The 20,904-nt window shown below is 32.8% G+C and overlaps 3 protein-coding genes across 3 annotated transcripts; all 3 read left to right on the top strand.

The window, feature by feature from the left end:
- The first annotated feature begins 1,171 nt into the window (after positions 1-1,171).
- LOC110274601 (uncharacterized) lies at positions 1,172-6,454 on the top strand. Its single transcript, XM_052253515.1, has 2 exons — positions 1,172-2,954; positions 5,353-6,454. The coding sequence occupies exons 1-2, from the start codon at positions 2,417-2,419 to the stop codon at positions 5,472-5,474; spliced, it is 660 nt and encodes a 219-aa protein (XP_052109475.1). The 5' UTR covers positions 1,172-2,416; the 3' UTR covers positions 5,475-6,454.
- On the top strand, positions 5,523-5,978 carry LOC107461935 (uncharacterized mitochondrial protein AtMg00240-like). The gene has a single exon (XM_016080493.1). It carries the CDS (start codon positions 5,523-5,525, stop codon positions 5,976-5,978), a length of 456 nt encoding a protein of 151 aa, XP_015935979.1.
- An 8,034-nt stretch (positions 6,455-14,488) lies between the features above and the next one.
- LOC107462059 (uncharacterized) lies at positions 14,489-20,491 on the top strand. The gene is made up of 14 exons (XM_016080620.3): positions 14,489-14,660; positions 14,956-15,078; positions 15,203-15,336; positions 15,648-15,686; positions 15,761-15,853; positions 15,991-16,107; positions 16,718-16,813; positions 17,524-17,637; positions 18,010-18,063; positions 18,191-18,238; positions 18,648-18,798; positions 19,123-19,288; positions 19,698-19,767; positions 20,094-20,491. The coding sequence occupies exons 2-14, from the start codon at positions 15,000-15,002 to the stop codon at positions 20,340-20,342; spliced, it is 1,410 nt and encodes a 469-aa protein (XP_015936106.1). The 5' UTR covers positions 14,489-14,660; positions 14,956-14,999; the 3' UTR covers positions 20,343-20,491.
- The last annotated feature ends 413 nt before the right edge of the window (positions 20,492-20,904 follow it).

Raw genomic sequence — 20,904 nt, 5'->3', positions numbered from 1 at the left:
TTAATTTTTAATTTATAATTTTAAAAATAATAAAATGGAAATTAACTTTAAATCGATCCATATTACTAAGAATAAAGTAAATGCTCAAACATTCATTTACTCCTAAGAGCACACAAGAGATTCTCTTCCTATGTATTATTTTATTTCCTTTTAATTCCGGTAACTTAAAATTCCAAAATAATTTAAATTTACGTTGTTCAAATGTAATACACGTGGATTGTGCTAAAAAACGAGACGTACAACAAGTAAAAGTGTGAAAATTTACACAATTTTACAAAAAAAAACATTGTTTTTTGGTGTCTTAAAAAAATATGTTATTAAAAAATATAATATAATATAATAATATTATAAAATTAGATAATTATTCTATTTTAATTAAATCTCTAATAATATACAAAAGTAATAATTGATGATGCTACTTTATTTTAATAACTAATTTTTTTTAAAGAGATACTAAACGGATAATTATTATCTCCAAATTAAATTTCTAATACAGAGATATAAAGTGATATTTTGTAATATTTTATCAAAAACTAAATTTAAATTATACCTGAAATACTAAGTTAAATTGTGTAAATAATCAATTAAAATACAAAAAAATAAAAATACAAAATTAATTTTCTCTAACACAAAAAATAATTAATAATTTAATACACAAAATATATAGAAACACAACACATAAAAAAAATCTTACAATTTTCTCTTTAATCGTTATTACATTATTACTTTTATCATAATAAACTAAACTAGTCAAGTCACCTATTTATACTAATTCTATGTTAGTACAAAAAAAATATCTCTTGTTAAATTTATTAACCTATCATGTTTATCAACTTGACAATTTGTCAAAATTATCAATTTAATATAGAAAAATACTATTTGTACACTAAAATTAGCCACTAAAATCAGTCACTAATATATTTATGTATAAATACATGTGTAGTTTAATTTATTTGCAATGTGTATTTATATTCTAGCATGTCTTTTATTCTGGCAGCTGACTTTGATAACTAATTTTAATGTACTATTACCTGATATAACATACTACTATTAGTTGTATTTATAACGAGTTAGCCTTAGTTAGTTCTCCCTAATTTTGTTAGTGCATGTTAGTGTAGTATGTATACATATGCAGTTAGTTGCTGTAAACATTTCTTGAGAGAAAGTCATAATGAAAGTTAACATTTTTGGCTTATTCTCTTCATTGGCTCTAAATATAAACTTACTTATCTCTTTCCTCACACACCTTTAACATGGTGCGGTGAACGTAGAAGCCATGGTTGAAGAGGGAACAACTTGATTTTTGATCTTTGTGACTAAAAAATTGATAATGAATCCATTCCCTTTTAATCTCCTATTTCAATTTCTCCATTCAATTGTTCTTTTACTTCTCACTTCAACATCGTCTCTGACCTAATTTCTCGATTTACCACAATCGTTTGTATTCTCACATCAATAATTTTCTTTTTTTAATTCCTAATTTCTCTGACCTAATTTCTCTCCTCCCAATTCGATTTCTCAGATTTATCTCTTCCTTTTCTAAATTTCTTTTCTTCTCTTCTCTTGGACTCTTACGATAGTGTTTGATGAGAGTGTGTTTATCTCTTCGTATGTCCATCAAAGAGTGAGGTAACAACTCCGATCAACGAGATCAAGAGAAGAAGGTCTGAATTCTCATCTCTGAAATTCATTGAATTTGTGCCGAAAATGGTGGATTCAAGTTTGGGATGCTCGACAGGTGGTTCAAGAACCATGGATATGCATCAGATAGCATCATTTCTGAGTCAGATATCAGCGATTCAAGCGCACATCGCGAAAACCAGTAATCTAGTTCAAGATCCAACAAGTGCCTACTTTCTTCACCCATTAGAAAACCCAGGTATCCCCATAACTACTGTTTTTCTTACTGGTCAGAACTATAGTACATGGAGTAGAGAAATGTGGAGAGCACTTAAATCAAAGAACAAAACAAAATTTTGTTGATGGAAGCATCACAAAATCAGAGAGCACAGATCCATTGTTTGAAATATGGGAAAGGTGTAACACTTATGTAATTGGCTGGATAAATCTTTCAATTAGTCCAGATATTCGTCAAAGTGAAACATGGAACAATCTTGTTAGTGATTTGTGGCTTGATCTGAAGCAACGCTATTATCAAGAGGATAGGTACCGTGTTGGTGAATTAGATTAAGAACTATACACATTAAGATAAGGCGAATTGGATGTGACATCCTACTATACAAAACTCAAAACAATTTGGGAAGAAATTGACAATTTTTGGCAAATACCATCATGTGAATGTGGCATCACGTGTCAATGTGATCTAGGAGTAATTAGAAGCCAAAGGGAGGAAGAAAGAATTGTGAAGTTTTTGAGAGGATTGAATGAGCAATATTCTAATGTGTGGTCTCAGATCATGCTCTTGGATAAGTTGTCGAGTCTGAATGTGGTGCTCTCCAAGCTTACTCAACAAGAGAGACAGTTTCTCAGCCTTGAAACTACCTCATACATTCAAATTTTGGCGGCACCTACCAATTCCTTGAACACTGTTATGACTTCTCAAGGCAGAGGGAGAGGAAGAGGTAGGGGAGGCAGGTTTCAAGCTGGGGGGAGGGGCAGAGGAGGCAGAACAAGGATGCAGTGTTCGTTTTGTGACAAAACTGGACACACAGTAGATATGTGTTACAAGGAACACGGACTTCCTCCTCATCTAAGGCAAAGAAACACTAACTCTGCCCCAGTAATGATGAATTACTTCAACATAGGTGAAGCAACCGAGGATAGAAATGATGGTCTTGGTTTCAATCACCCCCAGTTGGAGGAGAAGAAGACTATAGGGAGCGATTTCACTCCAGAACAAAAGGAAGCCTTGCTAGCCTTACTCAATAAGCAAGAAGTGCAACATATTCATAGCATGAACTACATCTTAACTCAACCTCAGCCACCTCCTCATGGTAAGGTGACACATATTCTGCATTTTAAATCTCACATAAAGGCTCTTAATGTTTGTATACAAAAGTAAAAACCTTGGGTAATAGACACTGGTGCCACTGACCATGTGTCATATTGCCTCAGGGATTTTTTTGAAACATTTAAAATTGATCCGATCATTGTCAAACTCCCTAATGGTACTTCCACTGTGAGCTGCATCGTGAGAACCATTAAGTTTTCAGAAAATCTTTATCTTACCAATGCATTGTACATTCCTTCCTTCAATTTCAAACTCGTATCAGTGTCAAAGCTAACTGCATCATTGCATTGTAAAATGACTTTTTTCTGATATAAACTGTGAGATACAAGACAAAACACACAGAGAAGATGATTGGTATTGCTAACTCTGTTGATGGTCTATACATACTAAATAAGCACAGCATTTCCCCTCTTGGTGACACCATACTCCACACCATATCACAGCACCCACACAAAGAGCACACATGTAGCATTTATGGCATGATAGATTATGTCATATTCCTAATAATAGACTAGCTGTTATGAAGCAAACTTTCAATTTCATTGATTGTACAATAAATGAAAATCCTTGTGACTCTTGTCAATTAGGAAAAAAAGAAGATTGTCTTTTTCTCAAAGTGATACTGTTTCTAATAATAATTTTGATTTGCTTCACATTAATATTTGGAGACCACTTGCTATTTCGTTTATTGATGGCCATAGATATTTTCTCACTATAGTGGATGACAAGTTCAGATTTACTTGGATAAATTTGATGAAGTCTAAGGCTGAAGCAGCATCTTTGGTGCAAAATTTTGTTAAACTTGTCAAAAACTAATTTAAAAAATCTGTAAAAATTATTCGGACTGACAATGGTCCTGAATTTTTAATGCCAACCTTTTATGCTTCATTTGAAATTTTGTACCAAAGGTCATGCATTGAGACGCCACAGCAAAATGGTGTTGCTGCACGAAGCATCAACACATTTTGGCTGTGGCAAGGGCCATTATGTTCCACGCCCAAATACCTAAGTGTTATTGGAGTTTTGGAGTGATCCACGTAGTCTATTTGATAAACTGAATTTTCACACCTTATTTACATGAAAAATCTCTGTTTGAAGTACTGCATAAATCACTCCCCCATATCTCTCACCTTAGAGTATTTGGTTGTTTAGCATATGCAAGCACGATCAAGAATAGCAGAACAAAATTGGACCCTCGTTCAAGAAAATGTGTTCTCCTCAGTTTCAGGGAGGGTACCAAAGGTTATGTGCTTCTTGATCTAATTTCAAAAGAAATTTTTTGTGTCTCGAGATGTCAAATTCTATGAAAATCATTTTCCAAATATTGCTTCATCTCAGTTGCCTATTGATTCTCACTAAGAACCAGCTTTTCAGCAACATAATACACCCCATGTCATGCATGATTATGATTTGTTTGACCACCACATAACCGATCTGCACACCCTTGCTTTCAATCCACTCCACACTAGTCAACCTACATGAACATACACACTACCACACAGCCCATGGATATTGAATCCTCGAGTCCAGCATTGCATGCACAACCCACTCATTCAAACATTCAACATCACAATGTATCACCATCTTCTCACCCCACACCGAGAAGATCATCACGCATTAGTAAACTACCAGCATACTTAAAAGATTATAAATGCATGAATATTACTAATAATCACAACAGAGAAACTTCTTCCAATAAATGATATCACATCTCAAAGTTTTTATCATACAAATCTCTTTCACCTATGCATAATGCATACTCATTAGCTATCTTGAACATTGAGCCTAAATTCTATGAAGATGCCTTACTTGAACCTTGTTGGCGAGAGGCCATCCAAGTTGAATTGGATGCTCTAAATGAAAACAAAACCTGGACATTGACTTCCCTTCCGAGTGGTAAGAAGGCGATTGGTTGTAAGTGGATCTTAAGGTCAAATATCACCCTGATGGTAGTGTTGAGTGACACAAGGCTCGTCTCGTGGCAAAAGGGTTCACTTAAGTCCCCAGAATTGACTATAAAGACACGTTTAGTCCCGTTATCAAGCTAGGAACACTGCGGGTTGTTTTGGCACTGGCTACTGTCAAGGGATGGCATTTGAAGTAAATTGATGTTAATACTGCCTTTCTACATGGTGAGCTTGATGAGAAAGTGTACATGAAATCCCCTGAAAGTCTTGCAATAGCTCCGGGTCAGGTTTGCAAGCTTGAAAAGTCTCTATATAAGGTTAAACAAGCTAATAGACAATGGAACTTCAAACTGAAATCTGTTTTGCTAGAGTTAGGATATAATCAGTGTAAATCTGATTACAACATGTTTACTAAATCCCAAAGTATTGGTTTTACAGTCATTTTAGTTTATGTTGATGATTTAATGTTGGCAGGGGACAATTTGTTTGAAATTGAAAGGGTAAAACAGACTTTGCATGACAGATTTCGGATTAAGGACATAGGTGATCTCAAGTTCTTCCTTGGCTTAGAGGTTGCTAGGTCTTCAAAAGGCTAGCTCTTACGGGACACTGGCTTTGAGCATTGTAAACATGCCTCCACTCCCATGGACTATGGGGCGAAATTGAGCAAGGATGATGGAGATAGTCTGCCTGATTCCTCCGATTATAGGAAAATTATTGGAAAACCGTTGTATCTCTCAAACACAAGGCCGGATATAAGCTTTGCAATTGGCAAGCTCAGCCAATTCTTGGATTGTCCCACAACTAATCACTTGCAATTGGCACATAGGATCCTCAGGTACATAAAGAACTCTCCGGCAGCGGGGCTATTCTTCTCGGCCAATTCTGATCTATCTCTCATTGGATTTTCTGATTCTGACTGGGTTGGATGCCCCAAATTGCGACGATTGGTTTCAGCCTATTGCTTCTATAAAGGGTTCCTCCCTTGTCACTTGGAAGAGCAAGAAGCGAGTAACTATCATAGCTTTCTTCCTCTGAGGCAGAGTATCGGGCTCTTGCACTGGCCACCAGAGAAGCTTAATGGCTTAGTTATGTGTTGAAAGACTTAGGAGCACCTCTTGGTAAACCTGTGAATTTGTACTGCGATAGTAAATCTGCCATTTATATGCTACTAACCCAGTATTTCACGAGCGTGCAAAGCATATTGAGGTTAATTGTCACATTGTGAGGGATAAATTGCAAGAGGACTTAATTCATCTTTTACCAATTTCTACACATGAACAAGTCATAGACATCATGACTAAATCTCTAGCACCAGGACCGTTCAGCACATTGTGTAGCAAGCTTGGGTTGTTGGACATTTTTATGCTCAATCCTCCCATCTTGAAGGAGGATATTACCTGATATAACATACTACTATTAGTTGTATTTATAATGAGTTAGCCTTAGTTAGTTCTCCCTAGTTTTGTTAGTGCAGGTTAGCGTAGTATATATACATATGCAATTAGTTGCTGTATTGGTTGCTGTAAATATTTCTTGAGGGAAAGTCATAATAAAAATTAACATTTTTGGCTCATTCTCTTTATTGACTCTGTATCTGAACTTGCTTACCTCTTCCCTCACACACCTTCAACATACACCTAACATAACCCTTGAATGTGTTATAAGTTGCAAGCTTGTATGAATTGTAAGAAAAATTAAAATATTTGACCATGTCATAAACTTTTCGAAGTTTTCATCTTTTAATCCAAATTAATTATAAATTCATCACAATGTAGTTATGATTCTTTCTTAAAACTTCATATTTCTTTTAATCAAAACCAAATTGTTTAATCATACAAAATTTATTTTGCTTTCTCACAATTTTCACTTTGAAATCAATTTTTTATTATTGCTTTAGAAATTCTACCATATTCAATAATATTTGTTGAAGCATTTAAGTCATTAAATATTGCTCGAACATCTTACTTTGTAAGCATTGCCGTCATACGAACTTTTCATATTGTAAAGTTGATGCGGTTATTGAATTGTTGAATCTCGAGCTTCATAAATGTGTAGGATTATAAGTGTTCATAACACGCAGCGGAAATAATAAAGTAATCCTATTGATTTATTTTGTGCTTAAAATTTTATTGAAATAAGATGGGTTAGATGTCAATACCTAAGTACCCTAATGAATGAAAACTTTCTCTTTCGATAGTGCGAAGGTATTATGTGTATCCTTGTTATTAACTGAGAAATTTTTTGTAACTCCTTGCACCAGCAATTCTTCACTAAGAATTAGAATATTTGTGTACGTGGAGGTAAAAGAAAAAAAAACTTGTGTTGTCTTTCTTTTATCATATACACATATATATAGTATGAGATTGGTGATTGACTTGTGAATTAAATTACAACTTAATTTGAAACAGAATCAGTTAGGATCTTATCCATATTTAAAACTCATCATAGAATAAATAATTAATTATTTAATATTTCTAATTATCATATTATTATATTCATGGTGCTAGCAAAGAATATAATATATTCCATTTGAATTAATATAATTATTTATTTGATCTAATCAAGATAATAATTAAATGATTATTTACCAAGGATTAGAACACTCGTTAGTGTGTGACAATACTAAGCTGGTAGTAAATTAGTCATACTAAATTTACTAATCAAGGTTGGCGTCTAGCAACGCTTCTTGACAACCCGATAGTATGAAGTCATAATATTTTTACTAAGAACCCAAGATGAACAAAAAATATAACTCTTTTCATCTTTTCAGCTCTTGGCTAACTTTTAGAGTACAGTTTGATTGCCAAACTCTAACTTGTTACCATTATTATAATGAATTATGAATGACTCAAGAAACTCATTTCTTAATTCATTCAAACCCCTTGGCCAAGACATTGTTTATTTATTCATTATAATCGTAGAGCTCAAACTCATTACCATAATTGATGGATTTCATTTTGACTAATCATTAATTCTACAAGTATTTAAATCATACCCAATGTCCATTCAACTAACACCGTAGGGTGTTAGGTGTCCGAAATCAAAGTATAACAAATACATTGTCAATTACTATGATAGTCATAGGTCAAAGGAGAATTCTAATATTATGTTCATCATAAGAATATCCTATTGACAAATATACGGTAACTATAACCATTAGGAGTTCTTAGAGCGAATCAGTTCAATGGTTATATCTCTATATATACCATTTATACATATAATTTAATAAATGAGATCTATTAATCTTCATCCAATGAAGACTATTATATATATATATATATATTCACTAATGTCCCATAGTGATTCTACGATTAAGAACAATTTAAATTAAAAATACTTAAAAACGTATATCTCATTATTACGATCCCTATCGTAATTATTCGTTTCTAATTTTAATTAAGGACACTATCATAAATTATAAATGTTTATTCTTATAAAAAGGAATAATAATAATTTATGATAGTATTTTCTTGGACATACATACTTATTTCCAACAATTTTCCACTTATACTAGAGTCAATGACAGATTAAATCTAGGGCATATATATATATTTTCAACAAAATGACATTTTTAAATAAATTGACACAGAATTTAATCAACAGTTCTGATACTATTATTAGAAAATAAGGTGTTTTTAATGACAGTGTGAAAATTTGCACAATTAACATAAAATGAACACCAAATATTTTACTAAAGAAGCATGATATAACAAATTATAAAATTAAGTAACTACCTTACTCGAACCAAATTTTTAACGAGATACAAAGTGGTAATTGGTTACGCAATTCCACCTTAATTAAATACCTTCCAAAAGATCCTAAACGGATAACCGTTCTACCCAAACGAAATTTCGGACAGAGAGATATAAAATGGTTATTTATAATACTCAACTTAAAACCAAATCTCAATTACACTTAAAATACCAAATCAAATAGTGTAAACATTCAACCAAAATATAAAGAGAAAATACCAAATATAAAACCAATATTCTCTAGCCAAAAGAGTAACTTATGACTTAATAACAAAACAAATATCAAGACACAACCCACAAAACAAAACATTATAATTTTTTATAACTCTTACTACATTGTTACTTCTATCATACCAAATTAAACTAGTCAAGCCACCTATTCATAAGTTAAGAATTTATGTGAATTGTAAACAAAATTAAAATATTTAACCATAAATCATTATCTTTAACCACACCACAAGCTTCACAAAGTTTTTATCTTTCTATTCAAATTGATTTTAAATTCATCACAATGTAGTTGTAATTTTTTTTTTCTCAAAATTTTATATTTCTTCGAGTGAAAACTTAATCTGATCCTTATCTATTTTAATTTAATAAAGGACAAGACGATTTCTATCCTAAAAAAAGAGACACTTTGACTCTTAACTTATTTATTTTGGAATAATATTTTTCCGTTAAAAAAATTGTTAAATAATAACAACAATTATTTTTATGGGAATTTTAAACTTTCACAAAAAAATTTTTAATAATAGAACCAACTATCACTACTATTACCACACCTTCTTCATTTTTATCATTATCACTTTTATGTTTTATCTCTATTAGTTTTATTGTGTAACCATACTTTATTATTATCGTTATCTCTTCTACCATATCATCACTAATACCAATACCATATCAATATTAATATTTTTTTCTCATTTCTTGTTTGATGATATTTTTTAAATTTTTTTCATATTGCAATCACTTTTTTTCTCTAATATTATTTATAGTTATGGTCTTTTTCTATTTAACCACTAATAATAATTTTTTTAAAAAAATAATTGTATTAATAATTTGTGAATTTTTGAAAATTTAAAACCTCACAAATTATAAATAAAATATTCCATAAAATTAATTTTGCTATTTAATAATTTTTTTAACAAAAAAATCATATTATATCTCAAAATAAAAAGATTGAAAATCAAAGTGTCTATTTTTTTTAACAAAAATCACCTTATTTTTCGTGAAAATATATATAGATTAAATTAGGTGTTTACTCAATTTCTTCTAATTCAAATTAAATTGTTTAATTATCAAAAGTTTATTTTGCTTTCTCACAAATTGTTCATTGCTTAAGAGAGTTGTTCCTATTTGCAACATCAACTTCAGCTTTAAACGGGTTATATATTTGCAGTCATAATTAATGGCGAGTTAGTACTTAGTAGTTAGTAGTGTTAGTGTAGTGGGAATGGAGTGCTCAAGAGGTAAAATTTTGTCTCTGAAGTCTTAACTATGAATATTGAATGTAGAACATGCCGTGTCCAAAGGCCCCGCACTACCATTAACCAATTATTTCTTTTGTTTATTGGTATTATTTTAGGGTTAATGATGATGTTTTTTATTTATATAAAAAATTATATATTTTCTAATTTAAATGACAATAGAAAAACTATATTTTTATATATCATCTCTCAATTTTACAGTTTAAGCGAAATTTAAAATATATATTCTATATTCTATACCTTAATTTCGTAACTACTATCAATGAAATTGAAGGAAAAAATTTGTATTACAATAAAAAAAAATGATAAGAACAAATCAGTTTTATTGCACACTTTCTGCTATTTTCAATATTTTATTGACATTAATTTAAAAGTAATAAATATTAACAAGTTGTTAAAAATATAAACTATACAATATAACTTATTTGTATATATGATTTTTTTTCCTTAATTTTCCTCAGTACAGCTGTTAGTCAATAAATACAATATATCCAAAAAGATAATTGAATATATAAAAATAGTGATAAATTTTTAAGTAATGAAAGTGTATATTAAATAAATGCACAAACATATTAACACTAATATTTTTTAAGAACTTTCAAACGAACCTCAAATACTTATAAGAACTAAGAAGTTGTATTTCCTATATCACTTTAAAATATAAGTGAATTAAATGAATAATAAGAAGAGAGAAATTACATTCTTATAAGTTATATCCATTTAGATTTTACATTTTTAGTGATATTCTCATATCTAGTTAGATTTTAATTTTTAGTGATATTTGTCTACCTGGTTCCTTTTTCATCATTTCTAAAAGTCCTGTTTATTTCTAAATAGGGAATATAACATTGTAAAAGAGACCTATTATTAGAGGTAATAATTTTCTCGTTCTTCTTCTCGCGAAGCTTCCCCTTGTTTCTTCGATCGTTCTTTTCCTCTCCTTTCTCACTCGTTTCTTCTTCGTCATTTACGTTAGTTCCTCTCTCTGTAACTCCAGCTTCATTTTCTATTTGATTTTTCGTTTTCTGAAATCAAAGTTTGAACTCGTTTTGAAGATAATGGATGATTCAACCTCAGATTGTCAGCTGAATCCAGGCGAAGTGGACTATGAATTTGAATCTAACGAAGTTCCTGAGGGTTGATTTACATAAGATTATTATGAATTTTGTTGAGTAATTTGTATAGCATTGTGTAGGTGAATAATTTGTGAACATTGACTGTCAAAATAATGCATGAAGATAAAACTGTGGATTGAATGTAATGTATTAGTTTTGATTAATTTTCTGGAATTTATAGCAGACGATCAGGTGTAGATCAGAACTTTTTTGGGTGTATTTTCGAGGGAAGTGTGGGTGTATTTACAATTTACTGGTTTTTCTGTTATTTTAACTGAGTTGTTGTGGTTCAGGTGTATTATATCTGACACGATTGGGTGTGTTTCTAGTTTTTGACATGGTATATTCTGCAGCCTGTGTATTTACAGTTTATGACATTTATTGTCATTTTAGTTGAGTTGTTGCAGTTCGGGTGTATTATATTAGACATGATTGGGTGTATTTTTAGTTTTTGACATGGTGTATTCTGCAGCCTCTCTCTGTTGTTGATGACCAGTTTGTTCCCAAGGTTGGAATGACCTTTACCACCCTTGAAGATGCTGGAAAAGTTTACAGGAACTACGCCAAGACTGCAGGATTTTCTACAAGAGTTCGGAGCACAAATAGGAAGGGAAACGAGATTAAGAACCAATTGATTACATGTAGCAGAGAGGGAAAATAGAAATCTAAAATATCTCAAACAGCACAGGGAACTAAGCATGTCCATTCATCGTACAATAAAGAATAACGAGGAGGTTGGTATTAGACTAAGCAAAACTTACCAATCATTTGTTGTGGCTGCCGGGGGTCATCGCGAGTTAAATTTTATTGAAAAGGATGTGAGGAATTACATTACGAGAGAAGTGCGAGAAGCGTGGGTGTGCTTAAAGACTCATTTGATAGGAATTAAAATGATTTTCTACTGAATTTTGGTATTGTGGACAACAAGTGGCTTTTAGGTAATGTTTGTTTAAAATCTGCAGCAGAGGTGTAAATTTAATTTTTTTCGGGTGTATTTATAGTATGTGTTTGGGTGTATTCTGCAGATCTCTATGAAGACCGTCATATATGGGTTCCAATCTATCTGGATCACCACTTCTGGACATGGATGAGAAGCACACAAAGGAGCGAGAGCATGCATTCTTTTGGGTGTAAAAGCAGTATTCTTTTGGGTGTATTTCTGAATTTTCTTGTATTTCACATTTTACATATATATACATATATATACTTCAGAATCTTGTTTTTATGTTATAAAATACTGTTTTTTTTACAACGGTTTAAGGGTTTTAAGTATTAAGGTTTAGGGTTTTAGGGTTTACGGTTTAGGTTTTAGGGTTTACGGGTTAGGGGTTAGGGTTTAGGTTTTAAGTGTTTAGGGTTCAGGATTTTAGGGATAAAGCATCAGGGGGATAGATTTTTTGGTGTATATTCAACTTTCTTTGAGTGTAAAAAATGGCAGGTTATGGGTGTATATTTGGTTTGATGTTTTCCTTCATATTATAGTACTTATAATTCATACATTTTGAATACAGCAGAGAGAGTTTAATTATTAAAAGAAATTTTACAATAAACTGGATTATAATTGAAAAATTTTTACAGCATGTGTTCAATTTGTTATAGGACTATATAACATTTACATTAATCAGTGTCAATATCCTTAGAATCTATCTGACAATTTGGTGATGCACCCTTAGCGGCGGGATGTGCATCAAGCCACCGAATCCCAAATCCCTCACAATTGTTTTCTTCTCCTCACTCATGTTTCTGAATTTATCACTTAAGAGATGTGTTGCACACTTAAGGTCTTTGGTTTACTGTAAACAAAAATAAAATTATAGTCAGATATATTTCTATTATATAAAACTGATTTCATGTAAGACATATATTTGTTCTTACATTTCTTTCAGGTTGGTTTCTCGCTGCCATTTTCTCTGAAATGAAAAATACACCTAAAGATATCAATAAGATACACCCATATATATGAGTCAGATACACCCATTGATAACAGTAAGATACACCCATAGATATAATTCAGATACACCCATATATATCAGTCAGATACACCCATATATATGATTCAGATACACCTATATATATCAGTCAGGTATCACTCAAACATGCATCAATATCAAGCAACATTACAAGGTCAAGCAATATACACCCATGGACAAGCAAATATAAGCAAGTGCTGACTATTACAATATATCAGTTCAGAAATATACACCCAACATTTTATGCCATATACGCCCAACAAATTACTCCATATACACCCACCAAACTACGGAATATACCCCCAAAAATCAGTTACCAGGAGAACTAGAACAACAAGAACAGTAACACCTACAAGAACGAAGAAGAATAGTGTAACATAGAAGCAAGAATAACAGTAAAACCTAGAACATTATAAACTGTAAAATGAGACGTAGAGCAAGAAGAATAGTAAAACGTACAACAACGTAAAAGAACAGTAAAACCTAGTTTGAAATCTGAAAAATATACAGGAATGGTAATGTAACGTACCTTGAGTATTATAGCTTTGTTTTCTCTGGAGATTCTTGATCGAGAGTTTTATGGTGTGTTGATGGAGTTTTCGAATGTTAGCGACGAGTTGTATATCTTGAGTTTGGAATGTTGCTCGAAAATGGAAGGGTTGCGTTTTCTCTGAATGGCTTTGAGAAGTGGAAGAAGTAGAAGAGTCTGCCATTAAGGGGCGGTTTACGCGAAGAGAAGCGTAACAGTTTGAGTGGGAGCGCGTGAATGTTACGCTCCATTCAATATAATTAGTGCGCCATATATAGAGAGAGAGAGAGAGAGAGAGGAAAGTATCAAGAGCAAATGAAATATTTGTACAATGTGTTTAATGGAGGTTTAGAGAGTATTAGAGATATAACCATTAGTGTTACATTTTTCCATCAGCTAAAACTTTTGGGATGAATGGTATCATGACATAGTATTATAGAGCTTTAGATTCGAAAGATCAAAAATTCGATCTTTGGTGAACCCGAAAATCAGTTTAATCTTTTGGGAAGATGTATATTATCTTAGTACTCGGATAGTTATCATAAATAGTATGAAAGATGTTCATTTTGTAATTCATATAGCCCATTGTACACATTATACAAATAAGTTATTGTCTCCCTTGGCGGGACTCATATATTTGTGGGTTGTGGATAACTTGTTTTAATTTTGTGAAAATTGAGGGGTGGGGTGTCAATTAGCATAAGTAGGCTTGGGAAATTGCCGAAGAGGTCCCCTTAAAAGTGAAATTAGCAAAGTGGGTTTTGCTGCAGCAAGAGTAATGTGCAAAATTGTGCATGGCCTTTACTCATTTCTTCTGATTCTCTTCAAAACTCAGAATCGTGCTCCATCACCATCATGATGTGAGATCCCTTATTCACACACACTCCACGCAAAATTCATCTTCACATCAACGCCGATTGTTCGATTAGGTTCGTTGTCTACTCTTTACGCCACTTTCTCTCTCTTTCTCTCTCTAAAGCTTCATAGATCTGCTTAATTCATCATTTTTCAACGCACACAACACCGGCTTAAATTTTTATCTTTAATGTATAAGGTCTTTTTGTTTGTTTGTTAATAGTTTCTGAAATCTTACAATGTTAGCTCCTATATGATATGTAATGAGCATGCTGATAATCCCCTATTTACTGATAATTATGTTGATAATCCTCTATTTGCTGATAATTATGTTGTTTTCTTTACTCAATTTTCTCTGCATGCTGGCAGGTTATTGGCGGAATTAGTGCATAGCGGATTGAACTTTTTCATCTATGTTTGGAGGACTTGCTGTTCCTGCTAATAGTCCGCATTTGAGGAAATCTGGGAGCAGAGCTGTTGTCTCTGATCTTGGTAACTGATCTTATTCTTTTAGTAGCATATATGCTGCTTTTTTTTTTCCCTTAACTTTTCATTGTGTACGTATTTTCTACTTTAGCTTTGGTCCTGTACAACTTACATAGTTTGTTTTAACCAGATGAGCATGAGGTGGAAAATGGTGCTGAGGAAGGTTTCTTGTATTCTGGGGAGGTGAACGATTCCAAGGGTGGCGTGGCACCAATTAGTGCCTCTGGGATAATGCCCTCGCCTATTTTCCTGTGGAGATTCAAGGTTTTTATACCTTGTCATACTTTTGAAGATAATACCATTTATATCATGTATTGGTGACGTCGTTCTCAACAAATTCGAACTTGTTTGACTCACTGATGGAATGCTTACATTTCATTCTTGTGGTTTTACTGTTGTATTTGAATTTGATGCTTTCGAAGATAGAAGAATAATTGTAAATGTGAGCTGCAATTCTGGCTCTATCCCTATTGCATGCCACTTTCTACTGCTTTTCTTCATTCCCTCCACCTGCCCCCTCTCTCTGCTCTGGTTCTTTTACTCTTTTGTAGAATCTGATTGAGATGGATTTCCAGGTATTCTTGTTCCTTGTTTGGGCGTTCATCTGTTGCAAGGTCTGTATCTCCTATTCCACTGAACTTAATGACTTAGTATTGCCACAATCTTATTGGACATTGTGAAATTGCAGATTGGATGGGATTCTGTCATGAGAATGAGTGCTGACAAGCGGGATCTGTTTCTATATGAGGCATTTTTGTATTTTAACCCGCTTCTTCTTGCGGTTAGTTTTCCTCTCTACTAGAGTCTGTTTATCCATGAGCATATCTGCATCTGGGTTTGAGAGAATTAAATGATATTTTAATTTTTTATTTGCATCCTTTGTTGTATCAATGTGTTCATCTTATTTTTGCAATGCAGGCTTTAATGGTTTGGCTTTGGGGAATCAACTTATGGTTTTTTGCTCAGGCTGGTGTCAATTATGCAAGAATATTTGATCTCGATCAAAATTACCTTACTCACAGAGAAATATGGAAGGTAACATCTACCATCACTTTGACCTATGCGGTGTTTTGCAAATGGATTAATTTTTTGCAGTGTTGCAATGGCAATAGAAATGTGAGTGGACTGATTTGGACTGCTGCCATTTCTGTTCCAATATATGGTTTGCTTTGGAATGGATTTGTACTTCCTTTATTATCAGTTCTACTTTTATTATCCATAGTATAAGTAGAGATAAACAAAGAAACAGAGCAAATATGAATTCTTTTCAGGTTTTGAATAATCATCCTTCCCATTTGTCTGGGAACGAATAATTATTCTTTGTGGGATAAAGCCATGGAATTTAATGATGTTTAATATTTTTAGCAGACTAAGGAATAAAGGAACCTTTATTCCACTGGAGTACATGTAGAAATCGAATGATTATTCTGTGATATGTGTACTAAATGTGCTATTATTCATTTTTCATTTAATGAATCTTTGCATTAGTTTTTGGTGCCTTGCCTTCAGTGTGACTATGTAAAACAATTGCCATCTTTTCATGGTTTTCATTTTACACAGTTTCTTTCCTTTCTTCAGTGGACTTTCTAAGTTTTGTTTGTCTTGACTCTTGAATGCTTGACTGGTTTGTTGTTCACTGTTGCAGTGTGCCACATGGATGACGATTATTGTTCCAACCAGTATGACGGCATATATTTATCTTTATTCTCATGGAGAAGTTTCATATGCTGCCTCACAACCAGTGTAATAGATGCATCCACTCTTACTAGTTCTTCTTTCTCAGTTTAGACCTTTAAGATTGTCTGTTCAGCATTTCAACATTATATTTAAATTGTCTGTTATCCTTTTCAAGTGTTCGGTTTCATTGACAAAAAGCCAATAAGTTTGAAGCACCAGTCCAAGAATTGCACCACATTAGCTTCAAATCATCTTTGGGAATGAGTACTGCTCATGTTACTGGGATGCGGTCGCAGAGGTGCTCTGCAGACTGCATCTTGTTAATTAGAGTATCAATTTAAAAAGTTGCATAATGTTATCATGCTGAGATGGGAGTCGGAGTTGATCTTTTTGGTATTCAATGATGTCCTCAGTTCAAACTCAATGCAGTGGGTGAACGGGTAATTAGAGACGGGAAGGGAGACAATTTATTGGTTTTTCTTACTACGAAAAATACTCTGGCATATTTTGATGGATGAACATGTTTTTCCTATGGATACTTGACAACTTTATTAATCTGGATTTCTTGTCGGAGATAAGTGTTATATCTGTTCATATCACATTATCATCAGTGAAAATTATAGTTAGTATGACTTTGATGATTTTATGAAGTTAATACATATAATTTTTTTTTTTACTAATTTATTTATGATTGGCAAATATTTAATTCCATTTCCTGCTTTTTTTTTTTCAGTTGTTGCAAGAGTTCTAAGTTTTCCTTGTACTTCTGTTCAGGTGCTCCTATATGCTGGTGTTGTATTGTTGTTGATATTCCCCTTTGATATCTTTTATTTTTCAACTCGATATTACTTCTTAAGGACATGCTGGCATATAGTTTTCCCATTGCAGGCAAGTTTGCTCTTAATTGGATATATTGTTTTAATAAGTTCATGATGGGTGCCTGTTGTCAATCAATAACATTGTCAGTTACACAAAATACACTATTATGTGGACAAGGTAAAAGTAAAAAACCCTTGAAGAGGCATTGCCACATTGGTTTGAAACTTGTCCTCTCCTTCCTCAGAGATACTTGGGAACTATTGGTGTTAAGCTTTAGAAAATTATATATTTTTTTCTTTCTTTTTTTTTAGATTCTTAGGAATTTCATACGTGAGCCTGAACTTTAGCAAACTTCATATTATTCCTTAACCAATTTTTTATTTTATATTTTGTTGGAACTATGTTTGAATATATGATATTTTTGTATTTTCATGTAAACAGGCAATATCATTCTCTGATTTCTTCTTGGCTGATATTTTCACTTCCATGGCAAAGGTCTGCTTTGCTTTTGAAGATATGTTTCTCTAGGAAATTTAGAATCAACATATTTGTTATCTAAATTTTGGTTTCTAACTTTTTATTAATTCAGTCCTTCATTTATTTAGATTATGATTTTATGCAGGTTTTTTCTGATCTGGAGCGTTCTGTATGTAGGATGGTACATCGGCAGGTTTGGTTCTGATTGGTTGATGTTAATGCCTTTTACTATTTAGAGTTAACTTTTTTGTGATTTTATGTAACTTATGGGTCTCCTATTTTGATTATGGCAGAATGTTGTCAAGTTTATGCATATGATTTATATATATACACATATATATAGCACTGAAGTCATGGAACAAGTTTCCTTGATTTTGTTCAAAATATTCTTGAGAAAAAAACCAGCACTGTGGACTCTATATAATATTGATATTTGTAATTTGTCTACAGATTTAAGCATTCTTACCATTCTCCTTTTCCATAGAGCTTGTTCATTAACAGTTAAAATTTTTAGTTTCTAGACTTGTATCTTTTGTTCTTGGCTCTCAAGATGCTTGATTGACTTCTCTAATTAGGGGATCCATTTTCCAAAACCCTTGTAGGTTGCCACAATTGCTTGGTTGGAAGCTGATTCTGTGTGTGGCAGTCACTCTGTTGCAATCCCTTTAGTGCTTGTCTTGCCTTATCTTTTCCGTCTAAACCAATGTCTCCGTCAGTACAAAGATACCGGGGAGAAAACTTGTCTTTTGAATGGTAAGAGCTATTTATTGCCTTAAATCGTGCTGCCATTTTGTTTCCTATTCAGAACTTTTTTTAGTTATCAATTGTTGGTCTAAATTTTGCAGGTTTAGGAAATTAATGTAATACATTATTCTTCTATCTTGGGCTTGTAATATGTTAAGAATATTGGTTTTAATGTTGGAGTCCTTTATACTGCTTTAGTTAATCATATTCTTTTGTTTGTAATTTAACTGCTGGTTTTCTACGTTCTTTCTTTTACTGATTGAGTTCTTTATTCATTAATGATCAACCCATCATGTTTTCAACTCATCTTTTGTCTTTTGGTTATGGTTTCAGCTTTAAAATATTCAACCGCAGTGCCAGTTATCTTTCTCTCGGCCCTTAAATATCACGTCTTCCCTGATAAGTGGACAAACTTTTATAGGCCTCTCTGGCTTCTGTCAAGTGTTGTGAACTCATCGTACTCTTTCTACTGGGATGTGAATAGAGATTGGGACCTAAGGTTTGCCTAATATTTGTTTACCATGCATCTCTAAAACATAGATAGAGACTGGGAAATCTTTAGGAAAATATGAGATGAACTTGCATTGTAATTAAGTCTCTGTAATCTCTCAAAGATAGAATGAAAAACAGAACACAAATGAAAAGAAAAAAGAAAGATAGACACTGCAGCATTTCTAGGGGCCCCAAAGCCCCACCTTCTGTGACAAATTATTAATTCTCTACTACAATTCATCCTTTCTTTTTTCCTTGCGTCTCACACCCCTTCCCCATGCCACAAAAGCAAGGCTGTTACGGTCAAAACTGGAAAACATTATTTTTCTTCCCAGAAGTATAACTAGTATTTCATTTCTAAGCGGATGAGTGTCTTGTGACATGCTTTTTGATAAATTTTTCTTTTTCTTTCCCAGTGGCCTCACTCGAATATTCAAGTTCAGCAAGCCACATACACTCTCACATCTATTACATGGAAGGAGATGGGTAAGGATTATTTATGTGCTCGAGTTCCCTAGTTTTCTTTCCCTTCCAAGAATGGACCATTTATGTGAAAATTTTCAAGAACACTTCTCTTTTCACAGTTCTTAGCAATGTGAAGAAAAAGATGGAACTTGAAAAGGGTCTTATGGATGCTATTATTAAGTTTATTAACATTATATTGTTAATGTGATTTTGATTTATTGTTGAATGTGTGAAGACCAACTTGATAAAACAAAAAAGAGAACAATTTAGAACTGACAAAAGAAAAAGAGCAATATCTTCCTAAGAATCTGAAGTTGTTTATAACATTGTATTACTTGGGATCACAGGTTTACTTTTGGGTAATTGGAAGCAACCTAGTCCTTCGTTGCACGTGGACATACAAGCTTTCTGCACATCTTCGCCATAATTACCTGACAGTGTTCACCATTGCAGCCTTAGAAATTTTCCGCCGCTTCCAGTGGGTCTTTTTCCGTGTCGAAAATGAGTTGAGCAAGATGAATGCCAAATCACACGTACAGGTCACAGACATCTCAAACGAGGAAGAGAAATTGCTTCATTCCAACCACAATGTATAGGCTAGAGAGCATTTTGATGCTTTTGGTAGTATCATTTTCAAGGTATATTTTGTCGTTAGGGGATCTCCATTCCATTTTGTTGTTTCAATGGCCTCCCCACACTTACAAAATGTCATTCTTTATTCGCAGAAGAAAAACAGTTTATTCAATTATTAAAGTGTTCATTATTAGCAAATTCTTTCTATAACAATTTCATTAGGATCCTAGCAAGCATGCCTTTGGGCTGATGAAAAAAGAAAAAAATAGGGTCCGAGATATCATAGAGTAATGGGGATACTCACTTTGCACGATATTCATCCCTTTACCTTTGAAAAAAGATACTCTAGAGTGAAGAGATTGGTAACCGTAAACCGTAAAATAGAAACAAACCTTAAAACACGATAAAATTATTAGCCCCTATGGATTGAAGGATGGCTGCGTGGCTCATCCTTTACCAGTTCTACCTAGTACCAACATTAGCACAACATGATCATGCCCCTTTTTTGGCATTTGGCAACTATTTCACCATTGTGTACGAGCTGAAAGCAATGCTGATATCTAATTGCTTGAACTTCAATGAAAC

The sequence above is a fragment of the Arachis duranensis genome, chromosome 8 (genome assembly GCF_000817695.3).
Source record: "Arachis duranensis cultivar V14167 chromosome 8, aradu.V14167.gnm2.J7QH, whole genome shotgun sequence".
NCBI lineage: Eukaryota > Viridiplantae > Streptophyta > Magnoliopsida > Fabales > Fabaceae > Arachis > Arachis duranensis.
This window is presented reverse-complemented; position numbering and strand designations above follow the sequence as displayed.